Below are 26154 nucleotides of genomic sequence, written 5' to 3' on the forward strand. Positions count from 1 at the left end.
TGAAAGAGCTTTCTGAACTAAGTGGGACTTAAAGGATGAGTAGAAGTTTAACATTCTGGATTGAGGAGAGTGCTGGAACCAAACAAGACCTAGAGTGAAAAAGAATATATTGAGTGCAAGGAAACCTTAATACTTCTGTTGGTAGAGAATAAAATATGAGGGAGGTGGTAATGAAAAGTAAGATTGGAGAGGTGGGTGGGGGCCACATCCCAAAGATCTTTATGGCATGTTCAAGTACTTGGGATTGATCCTCTTCAGGCACCATTGAAGAAATTGTTGTTGGCGTTACTTGATTTTTAAATCGAGGTGTAATATACATGCAGTAAAGAGTAAAAAAGTCTTGGGGTGCCTGTATGGTTCAGTCGGTTAAGCATCTGCCTTCGGCTCAGGTCATGATCTCAGGGTCCTGGGATCGAGCCCCGCATCGGGCTCTCTGCTCAGCAGGGAGTCTGCTTCTCCCTCTCACTCTCCCTCTGGGCTCTCTTTCTCTCTCTCAAATAAAATCTTAAAAAAAAAAAAAAAAAAAAGTAAAAACATCTTAAGGAGTCTATCTTGATGACTTTTTACATATATATACCTGTGATATACCAGAACACTACCTAGATTAAGATATCTAGCATTTCTAGTACCTAAGAATTCTTTCTTCTCTTTCCCAGACAGTACCCTCCCCACTGCCTCCCACCTTTCCCAACAGGTATTCTGACTTCTAGCACCATAGACACTTTGTTTCTTTTTAAATGAAGTCATACATAATGTATTCTTTTCCCTTCCTCTATAAATTAAATCCTTCAACAGGTGCTATTTTGTATCTAGCTTTGTTCATTTTGATATCTGTGAAATTCAGCCATATTTTATATAACAAATCCATCTTTTATTATTGCTATATTGTATTCCATTGTGTGAATTTATCACAGTTTATCTGTTCTACTATAGCTTGATATTTGGGTTGTTTCCAGTTTGTTTTGAGCTTCTTATGAATAAAGCCACTATGAACTTTCTTGTATATGTCTTTTGATGGACATAATTAGTCATCTCTCTCATATAAATACCCAGGAGTGGAATTTTTGGGGTCATTGGTAGACTTTTGTTTGGCCTAAGTAGATACTGCCAGTTTTCCAAAGTGAAATGTGCCAACTTACGCTGCCATCAGCATTGTATGAGAATTTCACATGCTTATATCCTCTGTGGTATTGTTGTTTTAAAATTTTTAGCCTGGGGCACCTGGGTATCACAGTCATTTGGGGGTCTTACTCTTGGTTTCAGCCCAGGTTGTGATCTCAGGGTCATGAGATCAAGTCCCACGTCAGTTCCATGCTCAGCATGGAGTTGGTTTGAGATTCTCTCTCCCTGTGCCCCTCCATTTATTTTTAGAGAGAGTAAATCTCTAAAAAATAAATAAATCTTTAAAAAAGATTTAGCCCTTCTGGTATATATGGAGTGGTATCTCATTGTCGTTTTTGTTTAAATTCCCCGCATGTGTAATGCTGTTTTTTTTTTTTTTTTTTTAAGATTTTATTTATTTATTTGAGAGAGAGAGTGTGCGCGTGAGCATGCACAAGTGTGGGAAGGGGCAGAGGGAGAGGGAGAAGCAGGCTCTCCACTAAGCAGGGAGCCTGATTGGGGGCAGGGGGGCTCTATCCCAGGACCCCAGGATCATGCCATGAGCCAAAGGCTGATGCTTAACTGACTGAGCCACCCAGGCACCCCATGTAATGTTATTCTATAACTTCAGTTGGCATATGGTATGCCTGTTGGCCAGTTGGATATCCTCTTTTGTGAAATGTTTGTTCGAGTCTATTGTCTGTTTTTTTTTGTTTTTGTTTTTGTTTTTTTGAGAGAGTGAGAGAGAGCACAAGAGGGAGTAGGGTCAGAGGGAGAAGCAGACTCCCGCTGAGCAGGGAGCCCGATGCGGGACTCGATCACAGAGCTCCGGGATCATGACCTGAGCTGAAGGCAGTCACTTAACCAACTGAGCCACCCAGGCACCCATGTCTGTTTTTTTTAATTGAGTTGTCATGGAAGAAAAATATAGGTGTGAGGATGATAGAGGAAGGCAAGAGCAAAGCTGGAGGCAGCGATCAGCTAAAAGGTTACTCTGTGATCCAGGTGAGTGGACTATATGTTCTATGAGAGCAGGGTCATTGTTTCTTTCAGGGCTGTAACTTCAGATCCTAGGACACTGTCTGGCACATAGTAGGTTTTCAGTATTTTTTGAGTGAATGAATATGGGTCCTCAGTGAAGTAGAGATGGAAAGGAATATATAGATGCAATAGATAATAAAAATTTTATTTTTATTTTTTTTAAGATTTTATTTATTTTTGAGAGAGAGACACAGCGAGAGGGAACACAAGCAGGGAGAGTGGGAGAGGGAGAAGCAGGCTTCCTGTGGAGCAGGGAGCCCGATGTGGGGCTCGATCCCAGGACTCCGGGATCATGACTTGAGCTGAAGGCAGACGCTTAACGACTGAGCCACCCAGGCGCCCCTAAAATTTTTTAATAGGAGTAGAAAACAGTGGAATCTAGGATGATTACCAGATTAGTTCATGGAGTGTCAAATTGGACAGTAGTGTCACCAAAGCAGCAAAGACTAGAGAGGAATTGCCAGTTTAAAAATAGGGATACGTTTAGTTACCGTGTGACCTTGAGCATATTACCTAACGTCCATTCTTCAGTTTTCTCAACTCTAAAATTAAGCTTTATAATGATAACTAATAGGTTCATTATGATATCTAATAGACTAAGTGAGATAATGCGTGTAGAACACTTAGAATAGTGCCTGGCACATAGAATGAACTCAAAGTTGGAGATAGAAACAAACAAAAATCCCTATCCTTGTGGAGCTTACATTTTAGTAGTGGTGGGTATGCACCATAACAAAACAAGGAAGAGAGCATATTGGATGGTGAGAAGTATTATGAGAAAAATTAATTAGGAGCAAGATGGGAAGCAACAATTTGTGTATGGTGGTAGTGGGACTGGGGTTGAGAGATCAGTTTGTTTATTTATTTATTTATTTATTTATTTATTTATTATTTATTTATTTATTTATTTATTTATTTGACAGAGAAAGACACAGCGAGAGAGGGAACACAAGCAAGGGGAGTGGGAGAGGGAGAAGCAGACTCCCCGCAGAGCAGGGAGCCCAATGCGGGACTCGATCCCGGGACTCCAGGATCATGACCTGAGCCGAAGGCAGCCGCTTAACCAACTGAGCCACCCAGGCGCCCCGAGAGATCAGTTTTAAATAAGGTGATCAAGTAAGGCCCTTCATAAGGGAATCCGTAGATTAATGGTTAAAGGAAAATGAGGAAAACGTTCAGGATTGGGGGAATAGTGGACAAACATCATAATTCTTTAAGATAAGAAAGCAGAGCTCCCTCCTATTTTTACCAAAAAGTGTAATGTTAGTAGTAATCTGTTTATTGTGCAACCCACAGCAGTTAGACTTTCCGAAACCTTTTATCCCTTGCTGTCTGCAACACACATAAACATATTACACAAACCTCAGTATGAATTTAATCCCCAAAAGGTCATCATTATGTATTTTGAAGGAAGTATTTTGTGTTTAATTCTGATACAGTAGCAAAAAATCAGTAGATTCTCTAAAAGTAGCTACTACTTGAGAATCAGCAAAGTATTTTCTTTCATAATTTACCTGTTCTGAATCACTTTATATATATAAATAAAAGACATTGTAGCTGTAAGTTTCCATGTTTGGAGTCATGTAGCAGTTTGTCCATTTTTTTTTTTTTAAACTCCTCAAAATGAAATTTTTGCCCCAGATAGCAGTCTAGAAATAACTCTAATTTGGAAAATGAATCCATACGTCTTATTTTGTTGCATTATTTTTCAAGCATGTGCAGTTGAAAATCATTGTAATTTTGTTTTCTAGAAATAGTTTAAATTCTTTCAGATATAGTCCATAAAAATAAACAGAAAGTAATGACAATGCTCTTAAGCCTCAGCTAGTAGATTATGGGGACAATACATTTTATTACATTTTATTACTAATATTATTACTTTATTATTGTTCCAAATGTTAGATTATGTCTCTAATGCAAAAATTCCTTAGGTCAGAATATACACTCAAGTATCACCCAGCTGTTGCATCCCAAGTGTGTTGCATATGCAGCTTACCTATTCTGAATACATCTTCCTGTTTTCTCATTGTTGCCCAGTTCTAGAATCAGTCACAGCCCTGTGGTAGCCACCAAGGAAGTCCAAGGCACAGGCTTCCTGGAAAAAAGGGAGAAGCAAGTAAAAGGAAAGAAGTGGGGGTTATTAGTGTGACCGATATGCTGCTTTGTTTTCTGGAGTAGGGGGGACTCTTTGTTCTCAAGTTTTGTTAACTGACACCTGTTTTTGTCCCTTCCAGTTTACCAGAAATCTGCTGATAGTCAAAATCCAAATGTCATCACTCCTTCAAAAATGACTTTATGAAGGGTAGTTTTCTAACTGAGCAGTTTAACTGGAGTGTTTTGTAACAGTTTAAAAATACGAATGTAGAGGGGCGCCTGGGTGGTTCAGTCGGTTAAGTGTCTGCCTTCGGCTCAGGTCATGAGCCTGGGGTCCTGGGATCGAGCTCCACGTTCGGCTACCTGCTCAGCGGGAGCCTGCTTCTCCCTCTCCCTGCTGCTCCCCCTGCTTGTACTTTCTCTCTCTGTCAAATAAATAAATAAAAATCTTAAAAAAAAAAAAAGTAGAAAAAAAAAATCTAACAAGTATAATGTTGAAGGAAAGAAGCCAAAATACAAAAGAATATATATACTGATGAATCCACTGTATAGAGTTTTTAAACAGGCAAAACCAATCTATGGTATCAGAAGTTAGGATAGTAGTGACCTTTGAGGAAGAATAAAGGAATAATGAGTAATTGGGAGGGATGGTGAGGGGACTTTCTGGGGTGCCAGTAGTGTTGTATATCTTGGGTATACAGTTGACCCTCAAATAATATGGGGGTTAGGGATGCCAACCCCCATGTAGTCAAAAATTTGCTGATAACTTTTAACTCTTCAGAACTTAACTACTAAGAGCCTACTGTTGACCACAAGTCTTACCAATAACATAAAGTTGATTAATGTGTATTTTGTATGTTGTGTGCATTATATACTGTATTCTTAAAGTAACCCTAGAGAAAAGAAAATGTTATTGAGAAAAGGAAGGTAAAATACATTTATAGTACGGTACCTATATTACTGAAAAAAGCCCACCTGTAGGCAGACCAGGATGGGTAGTACCAGGGGCAGGCCTGGTCCTGGGATGGTAATTTTCTGCAGCCTGGTTGCCTTGGCTTAGCAGGGACAGCTGCTGGGTGACTTGCTGGCTGTGGCAGAGGCCTGGAGGCGCAGTACAGCTGTCCCATCTGCCTTGCAGTGTAGCACTGACCTGTGCCATTGGCAGCTGTGGCCACATGTAAGTGTAGCGGGCCTCCCAGGGACGCTGGGGCCTGGGTGCTGTTGGGCAGAGGTTGCAGGAGGGTAGGGGTGTGCCTGGAGGGTTGGAAGTTGAGGGCACTGGCTGTGTTCCTCCTTCAGCTCAGCCCCTGGTGCTTGACCCAACCACCCCACCTACACAACCCTTTCACCCTGGGGGTGACTTGAAGCTCTGCCCCATCCCAGGGTGCTGCTGACTACCTCTGCAGGTCTCCCTGGGTTCTCAGGGCAACAGGCACAACCTCTGTGTCAGTCACTTTTTGATTTGTTCTGTGGAGACTGGGGTAGGCAGTTGTAAGTAAATGCCTTGTGGCTTTTGCTGTTAACTCTTTAAAAGAATCTACATATAAGTGGACTCATGCAGTCAAACCTGGTGTTGTTCAAGGGTCAATATACAGGTCAACTGTACAAGTATGCTTACTTTGTAATAATTAATTGACTCGAACATTCTTGATCTGTATGCCTTTCTGTATGTATGCCTTAAGTATGTCTTAAGTATCTTAAAATATATATACAATTAAGATTCACATTCTGTTTTAGTCCTCTGATTATTTCTGTGAAATGTTCTAATAAAATGTTCCTTGTGATTCTCCTCAAAAGAAATATAGTAGTTTTTTGGGCGCCTGGGTGGCTCAGTTGGTTAAGCGACTGCCTTCGGCTCAGGTCATGATCCCAGGGTCCTGGGATCGAGTCCCACATCGAGCTCCCTGCTCAGCGGGAAGCCTGCTTCTCCCTCTCCCACTCCCCCTGCTTGTGTTCCTGCTCTCGCTGTCTCTCTCTGTCAAATAAATAAATAAAATCTTAAAAAAAAAAAAAAAAAGAAATATAGTAGTTTTCTAAAAAAACAAATTAGGCTTAAACAGTTCCAGGGTTCCTGTACTAAATCTACTTAATTTAAAACTAATCATGCTCAGGTTAAACCTAAAACAGGCACTATTTAATTTAGATTTTTATTTTTGGCTAACTAATAAAATAATTATTAATAAATGCAATAAAAATTACAGGTGATGAAAGTTGGAAGACATTGTATTACAGTCGAAAAAGTACAGGCTTTGGAGTTGGACAAACGTGGGTTCAAATTATGACTAGACCACTAAATTAGCTGAGTAACTTTCAGTTTTCTTTCCTTCCTTCATCAGTAAAGTAGAGGTGATAGCTATCTCAGAAGGCTGTTGGAAGATTACATGAGATAATCTGTAAGTGCTTGGCACTCAAATCCCACAGTTTGGGGATGGGGAGGGAATAGATTTTGAGGGTATATAAAGATAGTTTGGGTAGGTAAAAACAAGTATAACCTGCTGAAGATCACTAAGGTAATGTTGTTAAGGAAAGTTGTCTTCAGGTTATAACCAGTAAAGACTAACAACATCTAACTTGGGAGCATATGAATCTATCAGTATTAAGAGTTAATAATGCTTCTCTGGCACATTAGCATGAAGGACTGTTAGCATGGATGACAAATGTATTAAGTTGGAATGTAGTAAAAAGTTTTAGATGGATTTAAATTGAACCTAAGTGGTACATGTTTTGTCTAGAGGATTTGTTTTCCATGCTGTACTTCGAAAATGTTACCGTTGGTATACTTAAATACTTTTCCCCTTAGTTACTGTTAATTTATGCTGTAGGATTAAGAAGCTAAACTTAGGCATGTTGTGTTTATGAAGGTATTTCAATATATTAGTAATTTTTAGGGCCTTAAAAAAAGAGGATAGATAGACTCACTCTTTTAAAGGGTTGTAATTCAATTGAGATAACCAGTGTCAATATTACATTCAGTATTACTGTATTCTCAGAAGGCTATGATGAAATTTTAAATGTTGTAATGTTGGTTGTTATGTCTTAATTATATAAACAATTATCTATCATGGAGTAACAAACCACCCCAAAGTTTAGTGGCTCAAAACAATAACTATTTTATTTGGTTACACTTTGAGTCACATTTGGGGCAGGATTTAGCTGTGTGGTTCTGTTGCTAGTCTCCATTGGGGCCAGTCATGCAGCTTCAGTCATCTGGCAGCTCAGATTGGGGCTGATTGTTCTAGGGGCCTGAGCTTGGACAGTTTTTCTCTGTTCTTTTGGTCTCACCCTTGGGGACAGTTCAAGCTTCTTCACATAGTGGCACCATGTTCCAAGAGTGAGAGTAGAAGCCGCAAGGTCACTTGAGGCCTAAGCTCTGAAACTCCTCCAACATCACTTCTGCTGCATCCTACTACTCAAAGTAAGTCAAGGCTATCCAGATTCAAGAGGTGGGAAAATAGACCCCCTCTCTTAATAGAAAGAGCAGCAAAGTCAAATTACAAAGGGAGGAATTATGCCCATCTTTGCAGACTAGCACAACAAATGATTTTAAAAACCTAAGGAGACAGTCAACAATAGTAAAGTTAGACACACCAGGGTTGGAATCTAAACTCTACTCGCCCTTATTGGCTGTGAACCTTGAGAATATGGTTTAACCCTGATTTTCTCAAGGGTCTAATAATATTTTGCAAAGTTATTATGATAATTAAAAATAATGTACTTTTTTACGTTTTTAGAATATTTTAACCCATAGTAAGTGCTGCTGCTATTTTAAAACTTAGCATTCCGTTTAAGTCTTCATTTGCTTATATTGAACCTATGGAAATCTCCTTCAAAGATAGGAATGCCAGCATAGCTTGCTAATAAGTGGTATTCCAGAAGCCCTTTGAAAGATAAAGTTGAGGGTGTTTCTGTTTGCCCGCTTTGATATATTAAGGCTCGTTTGGTCATGTTATAAGTTGTTTACCTAAAATAATGAAACAAAAACCTGGATTTTATATTTGAGTTTATAAACCTTGAGGTTATCTTCTCTCCTTCTTCCAAAATGGAAATGTGTGTGTGTGTTCATTGGGAAAAGGAACTACCAAGATTTTTTAAGATTGCATTTATACCTCTTAAACTAATTAATATTAAACAGTTCAGGGTATAAGAATACTTGAATTTTCAAGCTTTTTGAAAATTTATTTATTTTTATTTTTTAAAATTTAAGCTTTTAATGTCTGGCTTATAAGTTTCTACTTTGTAGTGTTTAGGAGAGTAATTGTCTAAAATTGGCATCACTTGCTACCAGTGTAAATTCAGAGTTTACATTTTGGCCACAGAGAATTTGTCATTATGTTGCTGATGTTAGATATCTTTTCCCCCCCAGTGTCTTAAGGTGGAAAGTAAGATTATTGATTTCGGATTTTTCTTACTTTAAATTTTCTAATTTTTATTTTTCTCTGGTTTATTTTTTATTTATTTATTTTTTTCCTTATTCATTTTATTTATTTATTTATTTTTTTTTTTAAGATTTTTTATTTATTTGACAGAGAGAGATAGCGAGAGCAGGAACACAAGCAGGGCGAGTGGGAGAGGGAGAAGCAGGCTTCCTGCCGAGCAGGGAGCCCAATGTGGGACTCGATCCTGGGACCCCAGGATCATGACCTGAGCCGAAGGCAGACGCTTAACGACTGAGCCACCCAGGCGCCCTTCATTTTTTTTTTAAAGATTTTATTTATTTATTTGAGAGCGAGAGAATGAGAGACAGAGAGCACGAGAGGGAAGGGGATCAGAGGGAGAAGCAGACCCCCTGCTGAGCAGGGAGCCCGATGCGGGACTCGATCCCAGGACTCCAGGATCATGACCTGAGCTGAAGGCAGTCGCTTAACCAACTGAGCCACCCAGGCGCCCTCCTTATTCATTTTTTTAAATTTAATTCCAGTATAACTAACAGTGTTGTATTAGTTTCAGGCATACAATATAGTGATTCAACAATTCTATACATTACTTAGTGCTCATCATGATAAGTGTAGACCCTTTCACATATTTCACCCATCCCTCACCCAATCCCTCTTCTTTATATTTTATTTATTTATTTTTTAAAAGATTTTATTTATTTGAGAGAGAGAGCATGAGCGGGGGTGGGGGCAGAGGGAGAGGGAGAAGCAGACTCCCCACTGAGTGGGGAGCCAGACTAGGGACTCAATCCCAGGACCCTAGGATCATGACCTTAGCTGAAGGCAGACACTTAACAGACTGAACCACCCAGGCACCCCTCCCTCTTCTTTTTTAATATAGGCATTTAAAGAAGTAAACTTCTCTCTAAACCTTGCTTTAGTTGTGTCTTATAAGTTTTTGTATGATATGTCTTCATTTTCATTCATCTCAAAATATTTTCTAATTTCCCTTTTGATTTCTTCTTTGACTTACTGGTTATTTAGGAGTATGTTATTTAGGAGCACCTGGGTGGTTCAGTTGGTTAAGCGTCTGCCTTCAGCTCAGGTCATGATACGGAGTCCTGGGATCAAGCCCTACGTCTGTCTCCCTGCTCAGTGGGGAGTCTCCTTCTCCAGCTCCCTCTACGCCTCCCCCTGCTCATGCTCTCTCTCACTCTCTCACTCTCTCATAAATAAATACAATCTTAAAAAAAAAAAAAGGAGTATGTTAATTTTCCTGTTTGTGAGTTCCCCAGATTTCTTTCTGTTAGTGGTTTGTAATTTCATTCCTTTGTGTTCAGAGAATATAGCTTTTGTGATTTCAGTCCTCTTAAATGTATTGTCACTTGTTTTATGGTCTAGCATGTGGTGGGTCTTAGAGAATGTTCCATATGTACTTGAAAAGAATTCTGCTGTTAGATATTCTCTGGATGTCTTTAAGGTCTAGTTGGTTCATAGTGTTGTTATTCAAGTCTTACAAATCCTTGGTGATCTGTGCATGCTACTCTGGATGGTAAGGGCCTAGGTTTCTTCCCTAGCAGCTAGCTTTCCAGGAGCTCAGTGACTTAATATTGGGGAAAATAAATACTCCAGCTTGATAGGTTTGCTAATGTATATTGGCTGGCTTTTTCTGTATTAAAACCATAGAGAAAACGGCAAGAGAGAGAAAAAGACAAAACCCAAGATGTTCTCTGATTTTAAGGAACTTAGAGTCTAATCATACCCTAGCTTTGCTCTACTGAGGATGCTGTTAACAGTGATACCATAGTTAAAAAAATCTAGTAATCTAGGGGCGCCTGGGTGGCTCATTCACTAAGCATCTGCCTTCGGCTTGGGTCATGATCCCGGGGTCCTGGGATCAAGCCCCACATCGGGCTCCCTGCTCAGGGGAAGCCTGCTTCTCCCTCACCCTCTCCCCCTGCTTGTGTTCCCTCTCTCGCTCTGTCTCTCTCTGTCAAATGAATAAATAAAATCTTTTAAAAAAATCTAGTAATCAAGGTAAGAGATGTTGGTAATCTAAATTTAGGTATTGGGAATGGATGGGAAGGTTTCAAACATTAAAAAATAAAATGATAGGACATGGTGGCTGATTAGTTGAGGGGGAAGGGTTTGAGGAAAAAGGGAAGAGTCAGTGATGATTCCCCATGCTTTTGTCAGTGGGTAAGTGACTTGATCGTTGACATAGGGAACAAAAGGTTTTTGGTAAGGTTGAGATGATTTGAGACACTAGTTGGACATGGATGACTGGTAGCCACCTGGTTATATGGCCCTGGCTGGCATTCAGAAGAGAAGTTTGAACTGAGACATAGATTTGGAAATCTTCAGCATGTAGTTGGTATTTGAAAGCTGAAAAATAGATGAAATCTCTCAGGGAAATTTTGTAGAGGAGAGAATTGAGGAAGGAATTCTGAAAAACCACATATATTCCAGAGATGGGCAGAGAGGGAGAAGTCCTCAAGAGAGACACACAAGGAGTGGCTTGCCATTAGTGGAGTACCTGGACAGTATGCCATTATAGAAACCAAAAGGGGGCAGCATTTGCAGGAATAACTGGTCAACTTATTAAATGCTATATAAAAAGAAGATAATGAATGGGACATAACTGTTGAATTTCAAAAGAAGGTTGTTGATGTTTTTGTTAAGAGTTGTTTCAACATAGCAATTGGGATAGAGTGGTAGGTAGCTTTAAAACAGAAAGGTGAGGGAGTAAGAATAGAGCCTAGGAAGAAAATAAGGACAGGGATTAAATTACCATTTTTTTTTTTTTTAAAGTAAACTCTGTCCAATGTGGGGCTTGAACTCATGACCCTGAGATCAAGAGTCGCAGGCTCCACCGACTGAGCCAGTCAACTGCCCCAGCTTTTTTTTTTTTATTTTTTTATTTAAAGGTTGGAGACAGGTTGGAGATAGAAATGTGGGTTATTTTAAGCTCTTCTGAACAAGGATTCGAGCATGCGGGTGGGAAAGAGCTAGTAAAGAGGGATAAGTTGAAGAAACGGATTATTAGTGCTGCCCCTCAAAATGTCTCAATTTCATTGTAATTAAATATGAGTTTATGCAGTACAAGTTAGATTTTCTTTTCTTTGTGAGCATTTACCCCTACATCCAAGATTACCAAGTACTTACCAATCAGATTTGTCATTGTATCTCAAAATAACTTGTGCAGACCGGAGGAACAAACTTCCTGTTCTCAAAAGGAGCCATTACTGTAGTAGGAGGAGAGATTTCTAAACGTGATCTGAAAAACTATTTGAAGTATGGTTAAAATATCTGGCCTAGGCACCAAAAATTATTCGTGGATCCTTTTGTGCTGGGACTGAGTTACCTTTGTGATTTAGAAAAGAGGCCAAATTAAGGAGACATCAATTTTCACAAAGAAAACAACCAGTATCAGAAATTTGCATTTAATTTGAAAGCAATTAACAAGAGAACAGATCAGTTAAAATGCCTAGTGTATTCCAAAATATTCCTGATTTTGATTAGTTCTTGTTGTGTTGTCGATGTTTGGAATACCACTAAATGGTGATGACATACTTGAGAATATAGTATATGTAGTATTCTGCAGAATATTAATGCAAAAGCTGAAAAAAATAAAATAACCTTTGGCTGTTTTGCTATAATGGGTATGTTTTCCCTGCTTACTACCTCACAGGTACTTTCAAGATGATGCTTTTCTGCCACCTCTTAATAACTGGTGATGTCCTCTTCAGTGTAGCAGTTACACACAATGCGTAGCACATTTACACACAGTGCGTAACTTTGTGTAGAATAGAAACCTGGAGCTTTAAACTGTGTACACAAACTTAGAAGTTATCATTCACTTTATAGAGTACTGTTTCAACTTCAGGTCACACAGCTTCCCCATGAATGGTTTTATCTTTCCTTACTGTTTCTTCAAAATTTGGCATTAAGTTGCAGATAGAAATGTTTCCTTTTGTTGTTCTGAACACTGGGAAAGTAAGCCAGCTAAATGAACCCTTTGCACCTTTCTCAACCCTTGTTTGTCCAGTTCCATCTTTCAGGCTTTCCCCTCTCTAAATCAGAAGCCATTCTCTTTATACCTGTCCCAAGTATTCGTCCATTTGTACTAACCTTTAGTATATTACATTAGTTAGATCTAGAATGTTGTGTACAATATAGGGTTACAAATTAATATATTTTGGGAAGAGAGATTTTTTTACAATCAAAATAGTGTCTTTCTTCCCAGGGTATTATTGCTGGAAAAACCTTGAGCCTCCTCAAAAATCTCAGACTAGTATTTCATCTGTAAATTAACTGATAACTCTGCTGAGAATTAGAACACTGAGAAGTGTTATAATAAACTCTCATTGATTTTTCTTCTTTGTGTTTTGATTTCCTGCTTTTAGCTTCGTTTTTCAAGTTGGTTAAAAATGTTCTCTGAAGTTGCCCTGCATATTGCTATGGAAATGTTCCAGAGAAATGGCAAATTAAAGTTAACACCAAGAATAAAGAGTTAAACTTATCTCATAGGGCAGAGTGAGAGGAGACCCAAGATTTTCTTCTTACAGACAATAAAGTTTTATTTAATATATCTTTCTCAAGGCAACTTACATTTCAGATTCACTTAAGAGCTGAGTTGTGGTCTTAGCTCACAATTAGCTTTAGGCAAATTATTTAATGCTGTTGAAGGTTAAGCGTTATCTATAAAATGGGCATAAAAATGCCTCAGAGGAGTGACTGGCCCAGACTAGATACTTGATGAATTTTATTTGTGTTTCTCCCTCTAAATCAGAAGCAGATAAAATGAACCTGTGTAGAGGAGATGGTAATACACCTTTAACAATTTTTTAATGTCATTTTTAAATATATTCAAATAACATCTTCAAAGCAATATAATTTAGCTATTAATAGGGCTACTGCTGCATTCATAGAACAGATCTGAAGATGTCTTTGTATTTTTAAATTATAATTTGAAAACCAAGACTTTATTTAAAAGCCTTTGATGATGATTTTAATAGCTTTATTGAAGTATAATTTACACACTATAAAATTTACTTATAATAAGTGTTAATTCAATGAATTTTGCACAATTGTGCAGTTATCACCACAATCCAATTCTAGAACATTTCCATCACCCTTAAAAGTTCCCCTGGCTTAATGACTATTAACGCTCATCTGTAAGATGGCACAAAAATTACAGTATTTAAAAGTACCAGCTTGGGAATTAGGCTGGCCAAGTTTGAATCATAGTCCTGCCACTTACGAATTTTGTGTTTTGGGGTCCTTCTTTGTACTTTGGTTTCTTTATCATTAAAGTGAAGATAGTAACTGCATCACAGCTTTGCTGTGAACATGCGTGTAATTAGCTCCTGTATACAGAGCACTGGTACTTAACAAGTACTGCTGACTGGCGGGAGCTCACTTTGTCGTTTACATTTATGGTACACATTTAAAAAGAAAAGCATCTGAAAACAACTAGCATAATGCCTGATCCATGCTTTATTTTCAGAAAGCCAAGGTCTTTTATGTATCGTGTCATAATTTTTTGTCTGTAGTAGCTATGAGTGCTATTCCTGGTGTAAAAATAGGTGTATTATTGGGGAAGTTATATGATATTTTAAAATTTGGGCCTTCTTCAAGGTGAACTGATTGCTACTTAACTGTCATGTGTGTTCTGTATTATCACTTAGTATCAGTAAAATCAATAATTGCCATTTATGTAGGGGAGTAGGCCTTGTTTTAACTGATAGGAAAGTTAACCATTGCTCTCATCACTGAGCAGCAGCCCCTCGTTTGGGTTTTGTTAGAAATAAAGAGGACCATCATTCATGCTTTTCTGATTAGAAAGGTTCCGGTAGAATTACTCCTATTGAGCTAGATTTGGGCAGACCCCTCATCTATAATGATTTATCTGGAGGCCTTGAGCACATGTGCTTTGATTAGTAGAATTATTTAGGATTTTTATTTTTTTCTTGACAGAACCTTGCTCTGAAGAAGCTTAAAGCATTTGGATGTTGATATTTGGTGTTTTAGTAATTTTATTTCATATGTTTACTCTTGCCTGAAAGAATATTTATTATAGTCACTAAGCCATATGTCCTGTGTCCTGTGTGGTTTAGATACGTTTTGTGGTTGAAGATGATGTAAACGTCTGCCTTTGAGAAAACAGTCTTACACAATTCACAGCGCTCACCATAGCACATACCCTCCCTAATGTCTGTCACCCAGCCACCCCATCCCTCCCACCCCCCACCATTCTAGCAACCCTCAGTTTGTTTCTTGAGATTAAGAATTCCTCATATCAGTGAGGTCATATGATACGTCTTTCTCTGATTGACGTATTTCACTCTGCATAATACCCTGCAGTTCCATCCACGTCGTTGCAAATGGCAAGATTTCATTCCTTTTGATGGCTGCATAATATTCCATTGTATATATATTCCACATTTTCTTTATCCATTCATCTGTCGATGGACATCTTGGCTCTTTCCACAGTTTGGCTATTGTGGACATTGCTAGCCTTTCTTTTAAAAGAATTCTGTTATGAATACCTTGGTAAAGTAGATTATCTTTCTGTAATATGAATAGTCCCTGTAACTTATTTCTTCTCTGTATTAGAATTTTTACATATCAGGTTTTCTTAAAGTAGGCATGATGCTGGTGTAACAGCATTTAGGTGCTTCAGTGCCCAGTAGTGAAAGAGAGAAATCACATAGTGTTGTTAGGTTCTCCTTCAAATTTGGGCCTTGAAGGAGATCTCAGTGAATGATGATTCGTGAGAATAGTATGCGGATTGGGGAGTATTAAACACGATGAAGTGAGATCCTTCCTGCCTCTTTTAGTGCCCTTGTGTGTCACTCTTCGCATTATGACTAAGTACAATAATAGGAGATAAAAGATCCTGTGTTATTTGGCCCTTGCTGATTCTTTCATCTAATCTCATCGCTATTTCTCTTGCTCTGTTCTTTGCTTTTTGTTTTTGTTTTTCATTTCCCTCTTGTTTTTTTTTCTAGCTCCCCATTGGTACTATATTCTCTCTAGTCTCAGCGCCTGTGGTTATGCTTTTCCTTACCTAGAATCTTTGCATGCATATTATGCATTGTTCTTCCCATAACTTTTATTTACTCTTCATCTTTAAAGTATTATCATAAATATCACTTCCTCAGGAAAGCAGTGCCCCATACAACCTCACCCCAATTTCTTTAGATTATCTCTGTTATATGTATTTATATTTCCCTGTCTCTTACCTTTACCTAATATCATTTACCATGCCTTGGAGTCATGTATTTAGTTTGTGTCATTATACATTATATAGGTAATGAAGGAAAACAATGTAAGGTCTATGCAGACTTGGAATGACTTGCTTGTTCACTATTTTTTATCCCCCAGTGCTGGGCACGTAGTAAAGACCAATAAAACATTTTTTTGCAAGTAACGGACTGTTTAATTTTTACTGGGAATGGGGAAAGGTTTCTAGGTATAATTTTTTTTTTTTTTAGATTTTATGTGAGAGAGAGAGCATGCACACACGAGCGGGGGGGAGGGGCAGAGGGAGAGGGAGAAGCAGACTCCTCGATGAGCAGAGAGCCCCATGCAGGACTCAGTCCTAAGACCCTGAGGTCATGACCTGAGCCAAAGGCAGACGCTTAACTGACTGAGCTACCCAGGCACCCCTCTAGGTATAATTTCTAAGAAAAACTGGTTTAATGAAGAAAGAGATGGAAGAGTTGTAAATAACATCATTTAAAATGCTTTTTCTAGGGGGTGCCTGGGTGGCTCAGTCGTTAAGCGTCTGCCTTCGGCTCAGGTCGTGATCCCAGGGTCCTGGGATTGAACCCTGCATCGGGCTCCCTGCTCTGCGGGAGGCCTGCTTCTCCCTCTCCCACTCCCTCTGCTTGTGTTCCCTCTCTCACTGTGTCTCTCTCTGTCAAATAAATAAAATCTTTAAAATAAATAAATAAATAAAATGCTTTTTCTTTCCAATAAATAATATATATTTGACCTAGATGAATAAAGAAACTGAAAAGAGAATAATAACAGTGGTTTATCTGTGGAGGTGGGGTGGAAATGAGGACTAGAGAGATGGGAGATAGGGGTGAGAGGGAGACACTTCAGTGTAACCATGTAAAAAAAATGTTTGCACACGAACATCACTTTTAAAAAATTTATAAGAGTCTGTTGAGATTGTGCAAATACAAAGGATATATATATATATAAATGTCATAAATTTTATTTATTTAAGATTTTATTTATTTATTTGACAGAGAGAGAGAGAGACAGCAAGAGAGGGAGTGGGAGAGGGAGAAGCAGGCTTCCCACCGAGCAGGGAGCCCAATGCGGGGCTCAATCCCAGGACCCTGGGATCATGACCTGAGCCGAAGGCAGACGCTTAAAGACTGAGCCACCCAGGCGCCCCATTCTAATTTTTTTATATTCTTATGTTTTCACCAGTTACTTTATTTCAATATGTCTGAGTCAGTGATATTTATCTTCCCCCTCTCTTCCTCCCCAAATAAAACCGTTGAGAATCTGATAAAAGTCAGGGCCTTATTCCCAGAAGAATGAGCATGTGTATATAATTTTACATATTATTTCCAAGATTAATGGAATCTTTGATCCAAGCCAAATATTGTTTTGTTTTTTGTTTTTTTTTTTAGATTTTTATTTATTTATTTGACAGAGAAAGACACAGCGAGAGAGGGAACACAAACTGGGAGTGGGAGAGGGAGAAGCAGATTCCCTGCCGAGCAGGGAGCCTGATGCGGGACTCGATCCCGGGACTCCAGGATCATGACCTGAGCCGAAGGCAGTCGCTTAACCAACTGAGCCACCCAGGCACCCTCCAAGCCAAATATTGTTAACTGTGGTTTTAGTATGCAAGGATATTTTAAAAATCAGGTGTTTGGGGATAGGTTTATATGCAAGGCATTCTGGTGGGGGTGCAGGGGACACTAGAACTAGGAATCAGGAAACTTGGTTTCTAATCCTAGCTCTGCCATTATCAAGCTGCATGACTTTGTAACTATTTTACTTGTCTTGCCTTTTGGTCTTCTCCATGTCAAATTGGTGCAGTGGAAAGTGCACATAGGCTTCAGTGTCAAGTACTGACCTGAGGTGGCTGTGTCTTCCTGACTTTGCCAGTTACTATCTGTGTGACCTTGCCTAGAGTTCTCTGAATGTTATTTTATTTCTCTGCAAAAAGAAGGAAAGTGATTCCAGTTCTTTGGGTTTTATTTATCTATTTTTAAAGATTTTATTTATTTGTCAGGGAGAGAGAGCACAAGCATGGGGAGTGGCAGGTAGAGGGAGAAGCAGGCTCCTCACTGAGCAAGGAGCCCTATGTAGGACTTGATCCCAGGACCCCGGGATCATGACCTGAGCCACCCAGCATCCCGTTCTTTGAGTTTTAAAGATTAAATGAAAAGAGGTGTTTGAAAAAGCTTAGTAATACTTGCTTTTGATAGGGCAGAAATAAATGTTAGGCATCTCACCTTGAAAAATTAGGCTAGAAGCAGATGATCTCTAAGGTATCTTTTGCCAGTAAAATTTTATGATTGTATTTTAAACAATTCTTGTTAAAACAGAATAATTTGGAAAATTTGTTATGGCAGCACAGATCTGAGATCATGTAGGAGAGCCATGAGTTTTCAAGTCTGTAAAACTGATGGTGACTGTATTTTCTACTTGTTTCCATATTGCAGTGTCTGACATGTAATAAATCTCAAATATTTACTTGTAATTTTTTTTTTAAGATTTTATTTATTTATTTGATAGAGACACAGCGAGAGAGGGGACACAAGCAGGGGGAGTGGGAGAAGCAGGCTTCCCGCAGAGCGGGGAGCCCGATGTAGGGCTCGATTCCAGTACCCTGGGATCATGACCTGAGCCGAAGGCAGACACTTAACGACTGAGCCACCCAGGCGCCCCTACTTGTATTTTTTTAAGACTCATTAAGGAATAATATAGATTAGAATTTCTTAATTTAGAGTTTTTAAGTACCTTAGAGATTTCTGAATAGATTTCCATAGGTCTGTGAACTCTCTGAAATTATATACAAAATTTTTAGTGTGCCTAAATTGTAGTGAGGAGCTATAGCTTTCATAGTGAACAAGACACATTAGGTCTCAGGTCTTGTAGAATATATATTCTTATAGAAGATAGATATTAAGTATGCAGATAAAAATATAAGAAAGAAAATGCTACTTAATAGATGATGGAAATGTTTTATGGAGAATTTAAATATAGTGATGGACTAGAGAGTGATTTAGAGTTTTAAGTGGTCAGGGAGGGCTTGACATTTTTGGTGGCATCTAAGTGATAAAGAGTGGCTTCCAATTCAAAGATGAGAGAGAATAGCTCATACTACATAATAAGGTGGGAACAAGCTTCACTTGAGTAGCTAGACAGTCCTGGGGTGGTGGGGATAAGTGTTAGAAAATGAAGTTGAAGTAGAATTATAGGTCATATCATTTAGGGTTTCATAAACCAGAATAAGTAATCCAGATTTTACTTTAAATCTAATAGAAAGCTGTTTCAGGATTTTAGCTGAAGAATGATGAGAAAAGGAAACTCTAAATAGAGATCTGATGATTCCAACGTTTAGGAGTTTAAGAGATCAAAAACACAGCAAGTTGGAAAGGATGAGGGAAGTGTGTTTCATTGACACTTTCAAGAAGCAGGAAGTTAGTAGTCAGCTATTTCATACCTTATTGAGAAGACAAATGAGATTAGAACAATGACCTGACCATTAGATTTGGCAATAAGTTTAGCAGAATTGCTGTGAGGTCAGTAGCTATTAGGGCAGCTTTGTGTCATTGGTTTTTGGATGAAGTCACAAGTAGTTCTTCCTTCTTTATATTTAACCTTTAATTTGTGAATGGTGCTATGGTTAAGAGTTTGGGTTTTGTGCCAGAATATCTGAGTTTAATATCTTAGCTCTATTTCTTTTTATCTTACTCAGCCTCTCTAAACCTCCATTTCTCAAATCTGTAAAATGGGATAACAGTAATTATCTACCTTTTATAAGTGCTCTGTGTAAGGCATTTAGCATTGTATGTGGCACATAGCTGTGTAAATAGTAAAAATTATAACAATGTACAATAAAATATTTATGTTTTGTGCCCTTTGGGGTTTGTATAGTTTAGTGTTTGAGAGAATAAAGTGCTGTGTTTTATCTTTACTTATGATTAACAAATTTTAAGTTGTCTACAAGGCCGTACTAATAAAAAGGAAGGAACCATTAAACTCTACTTTGCAGAGATCAAGATCGGATTCTTCGCAGGCATTAATATAAATTGCCGTGCTAATCTATAGAAAAGTTCATGTGGGTGATATTTCATTGATTTAATCAGGTTCAGCAAGCAGTTTATGACTAATAACCTACTTCTTTTTTTCTGAGTATTATGTCTTCTAAAAATTTACCTCTTTTTTTCTCTATTTTGGAGCATTCTCTAACCCCATATACAAATGTACCATTTGAGTCTGCAGTTGAATAGAGTAGTTAGATACTGTATTCTCTTTTTTTAACCATTCCAGATGAGAGTTTCAATTTATTAAGTAGTAATAATTTAATATAAATACTTGGAGCTACTCATAATCTATTTGATTAAATCTATTTTATTAGAAGTATTTATCTTTAAAACATTATAGAAATCAAGATGTGAGCAATTTATTTACTCATTCTTGTTATTGCAGGGGCCGTTTTAACACACATGCAGATAACTTTAATTTTAACATCCTGAACATAAAATTAACTTGGTAAAATCCATTTATCTTACAGCACACTTTGCAAAAACCTAAACAAAACTAAGATTACTCAGAATGCAGATATTATGACTGTGCTGTTTCACTGTTTCCCCAATTCAGTCTGGCACATAGTAGTGCTTAGTAAATATTTGTTGAATGAGTAGATACATTGTTAGCATATCTAATGGAAATTGCTCTCTCATCAATAATGGGCTTGCATATAAGGTTGAGTTATTTCAGGAAAACAAGAATTAAATATAATGCTCAAAGAATAAGATATATAGATGATTTACTTCCATAGTTAATTACAGCTTAAATAATTTTTTTCATCTTTAAGCAGTCTCTCGAGCATAATCAAATCTTGAAGAACCTTGTAATACTGTTACTTTATTGTTCTGTGCATCAGTTCTCATTTTTAGAACCTAACAGAGTAAGTGTAGTAGGTATTATTTAAGATATGTGCTGGAAGTTTTAGGTTGAATTCTATATATAAAAAGAATTTCTATTAGACACAGGTGATGAGTTTTGTGATTTGGCTATTATCCTCTGCCAAAAACAGAGGGTAGACAATGAAATTTGATTTTAGTTTGAATTATAATTGTTCTATCATTCATAAATTTGAGAATTTAAAAAATCTTTTGAAGTAAATAATTTTAACTATGCAGTTGTTCTAATACAACACACAATAGCCGTAAATATAGGCCATACCAGGGGCTTAAAGATAACTACCTGTAAATAAAATTCTTAACAATATCTAAGACCCTTAAAAACAAACTTTAAAAAAGCCCACAGACTCTTTGTTATCTCATTACCTGTACCCATTTTTTTTTTTTATGTTTTATTTATTTATTTGAGAGAGATAGCTAGAGAGAGCAAGAGCAGGGAGGAGAGGGAGAAGCAGGCTCCCCACCAAGCAGGGAGCCCTACTTGGGGCTCCATCCCAGGACTCTAAGATCATGACCTGAGCCGAAGGCAGATGCCCAATGTACTCAGCCACCCAGGAGCCCCACCCATACCCAATTTGATGATAAAATATTTAAGGTAGTTTTTACCTTAGGCCAATTTTTAAAAACTCTTTATTGAGGTGTAACATGCACAGAAGTGTACATTTCATCAATGTAGAGCTTGATAAATTTTCACGGCCGAACAGATTGATGTAACTAGTGTTCAAATCAAGAAATAATATTATTAACCACCTAAAAGGCTAATTCTTCAATATAATCATAGACTTCAATAAACTTCAGAGACTTAGATACTGGATCTAACTTTATTACTAACTTCATTTGTTACCTTGAGCAAGTAATTTTCTTTTTGGGGTCCATTCCCCATCTCTACAGTGAGAGGATAAAACTAGATGTTTTGTTATGGCTCTAATTCTATAAAAGTGCAAAACAATGTACTATAATGATATAAATGTGGTATCAAAGGTTGTAGGTAGTAGAGTGTGAATGCACAGTTTAATTGAAAAGGAAGACACTGATTTTTCTCTCTCTTTTTTTTGTTTTCCAGGTTATATTTCACACTATGTGCTGACTGTATCTACAGAAGATATTTAAAAAAAAAACAAAACTTTTTTCAAAGATTTTGATTCCAGTGGAATCTTTGCTTTAGATTATTTTGTGTGTGTGTGTGTGTGTGAATTGTAACTCCAGTAACAATGCCTGTACAAGCTCCACAATGGACGGATTTCCTCTCCTGCCCGATTTGCACTCAGACCTTTGATGAAACAATTCGAAAGCCCATCAGTTTGGGTTGTGGCCATACTGTCTGCAAGATGTGCCTGAATAAGCTCCACCGCAAGGCTTGCCCCTTTGACCAGACCACTATCAACACAGACATTGAGCTCCTCCCCGTGAACTCAGCTCTGCTGCAGCTAGTGGGTGCTCAGGTAAGATGGGTGACTTACTGTTGTTTTTAATGTCTGAGTGTATGTGTTTTCCTCCTAAGGGAAACTTGTTGAATTAAAATTGGGCAACATTGCGTTCTATCTAAATAGATAAAATTCTATTCAGTACTGTGCAAATCCTTTATTTCAGTGTGTTGGGAGATGGATTGTGGTAGTGGAGTGTTCCTCGGTCATAGCGCAGGAACAGCCATTCAGTCTGGTGCTCAGCCTTTCTCAACAATCTGAGCTGTTCAGATCACTAGAGAAACCTAAAGGACCTCTTAATATTGAGGAAAATATTACTCATATAACCATTGCATTTTACTTAATAGGAAAAGTGAAGCTACTTCAGACAGTTTTCCTTAGTAGACACTAACTGAAATGAAAGATGAAGATGGTGACAAGAACTATAGAGCATATTGGGAACCATTTTTCTAGAATAGGAGCAAATATTCCTAGGTATCTCAATATAAAAGTTAGTCTAGCAAGTCTGATGGTAATACTCTAAAATTTAATGTCTGTATTCTCAAATTTAGAGATTAGTAGTATCTTCAGAAGATTTCACAAAGCCAAGGGAGGCAGGCTTTTGAAAGCTAGATATGATTTACCTAAGTAATCCTTTTCTTTAAAAGATTTTATTTATTTATTTGACAGAGAGAGACACAGAGAGAGAGGGAACAGAAGCAGGGAGAGTGGGAGAGGGAGAAGCAGGCTTCCCACAGAGAAGGGAGCCCGATGCTGGGCTCGATCCCAGGACCCTGGGATCATGACCTGAGCAGAAGGCAGACGCTTAACGACTGAGCCACCCAGGCGCCCCTACTTAAGTAACCCTTTACTAAATTTGCATAGTGTGAGTCTGAAATGCCATATATTTACCATAAATCATTTTCTGAATGAATATACTGGAACTTTGGATCTGGCCCCATTAATGTTCTCTAGATCAGTCTTGATATAGGCTGCTAAAATGTAGGAAAGGTTGATATTATGTATGTTGGAAATGAAGAGAGCAGTTCGAGAATAGCTTATTCAAAAGGACAACTTTTTTTAAACCTCTTTTGTGATGTCACCAACAACACTACAAAATATTTGTCAAAAGGGAAAGTGCAATAGATCCTTTTGCTTCTTGTACTTAATTTTTCATTTTATAATCATTTCTCTTTATTTTGAAAATCCCACTATGATAGTTTGGAAACATTTAAAAAATAGACTTACTAAGGGTAATAATTTTAGAAATATACTATTATAATAGCAAATAACCAAGGCTTACTTTTTTCATAAAATTGTCTAAAGACGAACTAACTCTTTCTACAAAATGAGTAAGACCTTGTTATATCTTAACTGAAACAACTAATGTTTGTATTTGAGGATAGGACATTTTATTATTTTTTCAAATTTTAGTTAACATATGGTACAATATTGTTTCTGGAGTAGAATTCAGTGATTCATCACTTGTTTACAACACCAACTGCTCATAACAAGTGCCCTGCTTTAATATCCATCGCCCATCTAGCCCATCCCCCACCCACCTCCCTCCATCTGTCCTCAGTTTGTTCTCTATCGTTAAGAGTCTCTTATGGTTTGTTTCCCTCTTTCCTTTTTTCTTTTCCCCCTTCCCATGTGTTCATCTTTTTTCTTTCTTAAATTCCACATGAGTGAGATCATATGGTAGTTTTTCTCTGACTGACTTACTTCACTTATAATATATTCTTGCTCCACCCATGTCATTGCAAATGGCAAGAGCTCATTCTTTTTGATGGCTGAGTAATATTCCATTGTATATATACCACATCTTCTTTATCCATTCATCAGTCGATGGACATTTGGGCTCTCTCCATGGTTTGGCTATTGTTGATAATGCTGCTATAAAACATCAGGGCGTATGTAATCCCTTAGAATCTGTATTTTTGTATCCTGTGGGTAAATACCTAGTAGTGCAATCGCTGGATCGTAGAGTAGTTTTATTTTTAACATTCTGAGGAACAAGGATAGGGCATTTTAATATATAGTAGCCACTATTTTAACTCTAAAGATTTCCATTAAAAAGCTGTTAGAGTTCATAAATGAATTAAGCAAAGTTGCAGGATACAAAATCAACACATTAGTTGTGTTTTTATACACTAGCAATGAACAATCCAAAAGGAAATTGAGAAAACAAATCCACTTACAGTAGTATCAGATAATAAAATACTTAGGAATAAGTTTAGTAAAGGAGGCGAAAGACTTATGTACTGAAAACTACAAAACATTGCTGAAAGACATTTAAAGAAGACATAAATAAATAGAAAGACATTGTGTGTTAATGGATTGGCAGACTTAATATTGTTAAGATCATAGTACTACCCAAAGCAATCTACAAATTCAGTGCAAGCTCTATCAAACTCCCAATGGTGGTGGTTCTTTTTGCAGAAACAACAACAACAAAAACCATCCTAAAATTCATATGGTATCAGAATGGACCACAAATAGCCAAACAATCTTGAAAAAGAGCAAAGTTGGAGGAATCACACTCCAGATTTTGAAGCTGCAAAGCTACAGTGATCAAGACAGTGTGGTACTGGTATAAAGACAGACATGTAGATCAATGGAATAGAACAGAGCCCAGAGATAAATACACACATATGAAATTATTTTTGACAATGTTGCCAAGAACATTCATTGAGTAAAGGACAGTTTTTCCAACAAATGGTGCTGGGAAAACTGGATACCCAAATGCAAAAGAATGAATTTGGACCCTACCTCACACCATATTCAAAAACTAACTCAAAATGAACCAAAGGCTAAATGCAAAAGCTAAAACTACAGAACTCTTAAAATACAGGCATGGAGCACCTGGGTGGCTCAGCCGTTAAGCGTCTGCCTTCGGCTCAGGTCATGATTCCAGGGTCCGAGCCCTGCTTCGGGCTCCCTGCTCAGCAGGAAGCCTGCTTCTCCCTCTCCCACTTCCCCTGCTTGTGTTCCGGCTCTCACTAATTCTCTCGCTGTCAAATAAATAAATAAAATCTTAAAAAAAAAAAAGAAAATACAGGCATAAATCTTCATGATCTTGGAGTAGACAGTGGTTTTTTTTAGATATGACATGAAAAGCACAAGGAATAAAAGATAAATTGAACTAAATCAAGACTTAAAACTTTGTGCTTCAAAGGACACCATCAGGGAGTGAAAGAACAACTCACAGAATGGGAGAGAGTAATTGTAACTCATATATCTGAAAGGAAGTTGTGTCTGGGATATATTAAAGACTCTGAGAACTCAGTAATAAAAAGGACATAATTTTAAAATGGGAAAAGATCTGAATAGACACTTCACCAAAGAAGATACACAAATGGCAAATGAGCAAATGAAATGTTGCTCAACATATTTGTCATTAAGGAATTGTAAATTAAAAAACAAGATTCTGCTACACACCAATTAGAATAGCTAAAATCCAAAACACTTACAATACCAAATGCTGGTGAGAATGTGGACCAATAGAACTCATTTGGTGAAATGGCTGGTGAAAATAAAAGATCGTGTAGCCACTTTGGAAGTTACTATATGAATCTATGATTCTGTTAATGTGAAATGTCCAAAATAGGCAACTCCATAGAGACAGAAAATAGATCAGTGTTTTCCTATGGTTGGTGGAGAGTTGGAAGGAAATATGGGAGGGGAGACTTAAAAAAGTATGGCCTTCTTTGGAGGGATGATGAAAATGTTCTAAAATTGTGGTTATGGTTGCACAACTATGAATATACTAAAAACCATTGAATTGTATATCTTAAGTGGGTCACTTATATGGTATGCAAATTATATTTCAGTAAAGCTATTGCAAAACCAAAATAATGCGTTAAATTTTGTGTGTTAGTATAGAAAAGGCCTTTGGAGGAATTCAAAAAATTTAGTGGGAGCTTTGATGTTACCACAGTTAGAGTAGCA

The 26154-nt window shown here is 37.7% G+C and overlaps 1 protein-coding gene across 3 annotated transcripts in view; it reads left to right on the plus strand.

The window, feature by feature from the left end:
• Nucleotides 1–26154, plus strand: part of RC3H1 (ring finger and CCCH-type domains 1) — an 83623-nt gene that overhangs the window by 13297 nt on the left and 44172 nt on the right. For all 3 annotated transcript variants that reach the window (XM_035010768.1, XM_035010770.1, XM_035010769.1), the window contains exon 2: nucleotides 21864–22242. In XM_035010768.1, the coding sequence (XP_034866659.1) occupies nucleotides 22012–22242 (231 nt within the window). In that variant the 5' untranslated portion in view covers nucleotides 21864–22011. The remainder of the gene's footprint in view (nucleotides 1–21863; nucleotides 22243–26154) is intronic.

Source organism: Mirounga leonina, unplaced genomic scaffold (assembly GCF_011800145.1).
Source record: "Mirounga leonina isolate KUSES-001 unplaced genomic scaffold, KU_Mleo_1.0 Mir_154, whole genome shotgun sequence".
NCBI lineage: Eukaryota > Metazoa > Chordata > Mammalia > Carnivora > Phocidae > Mirounga > Mirounga leonina.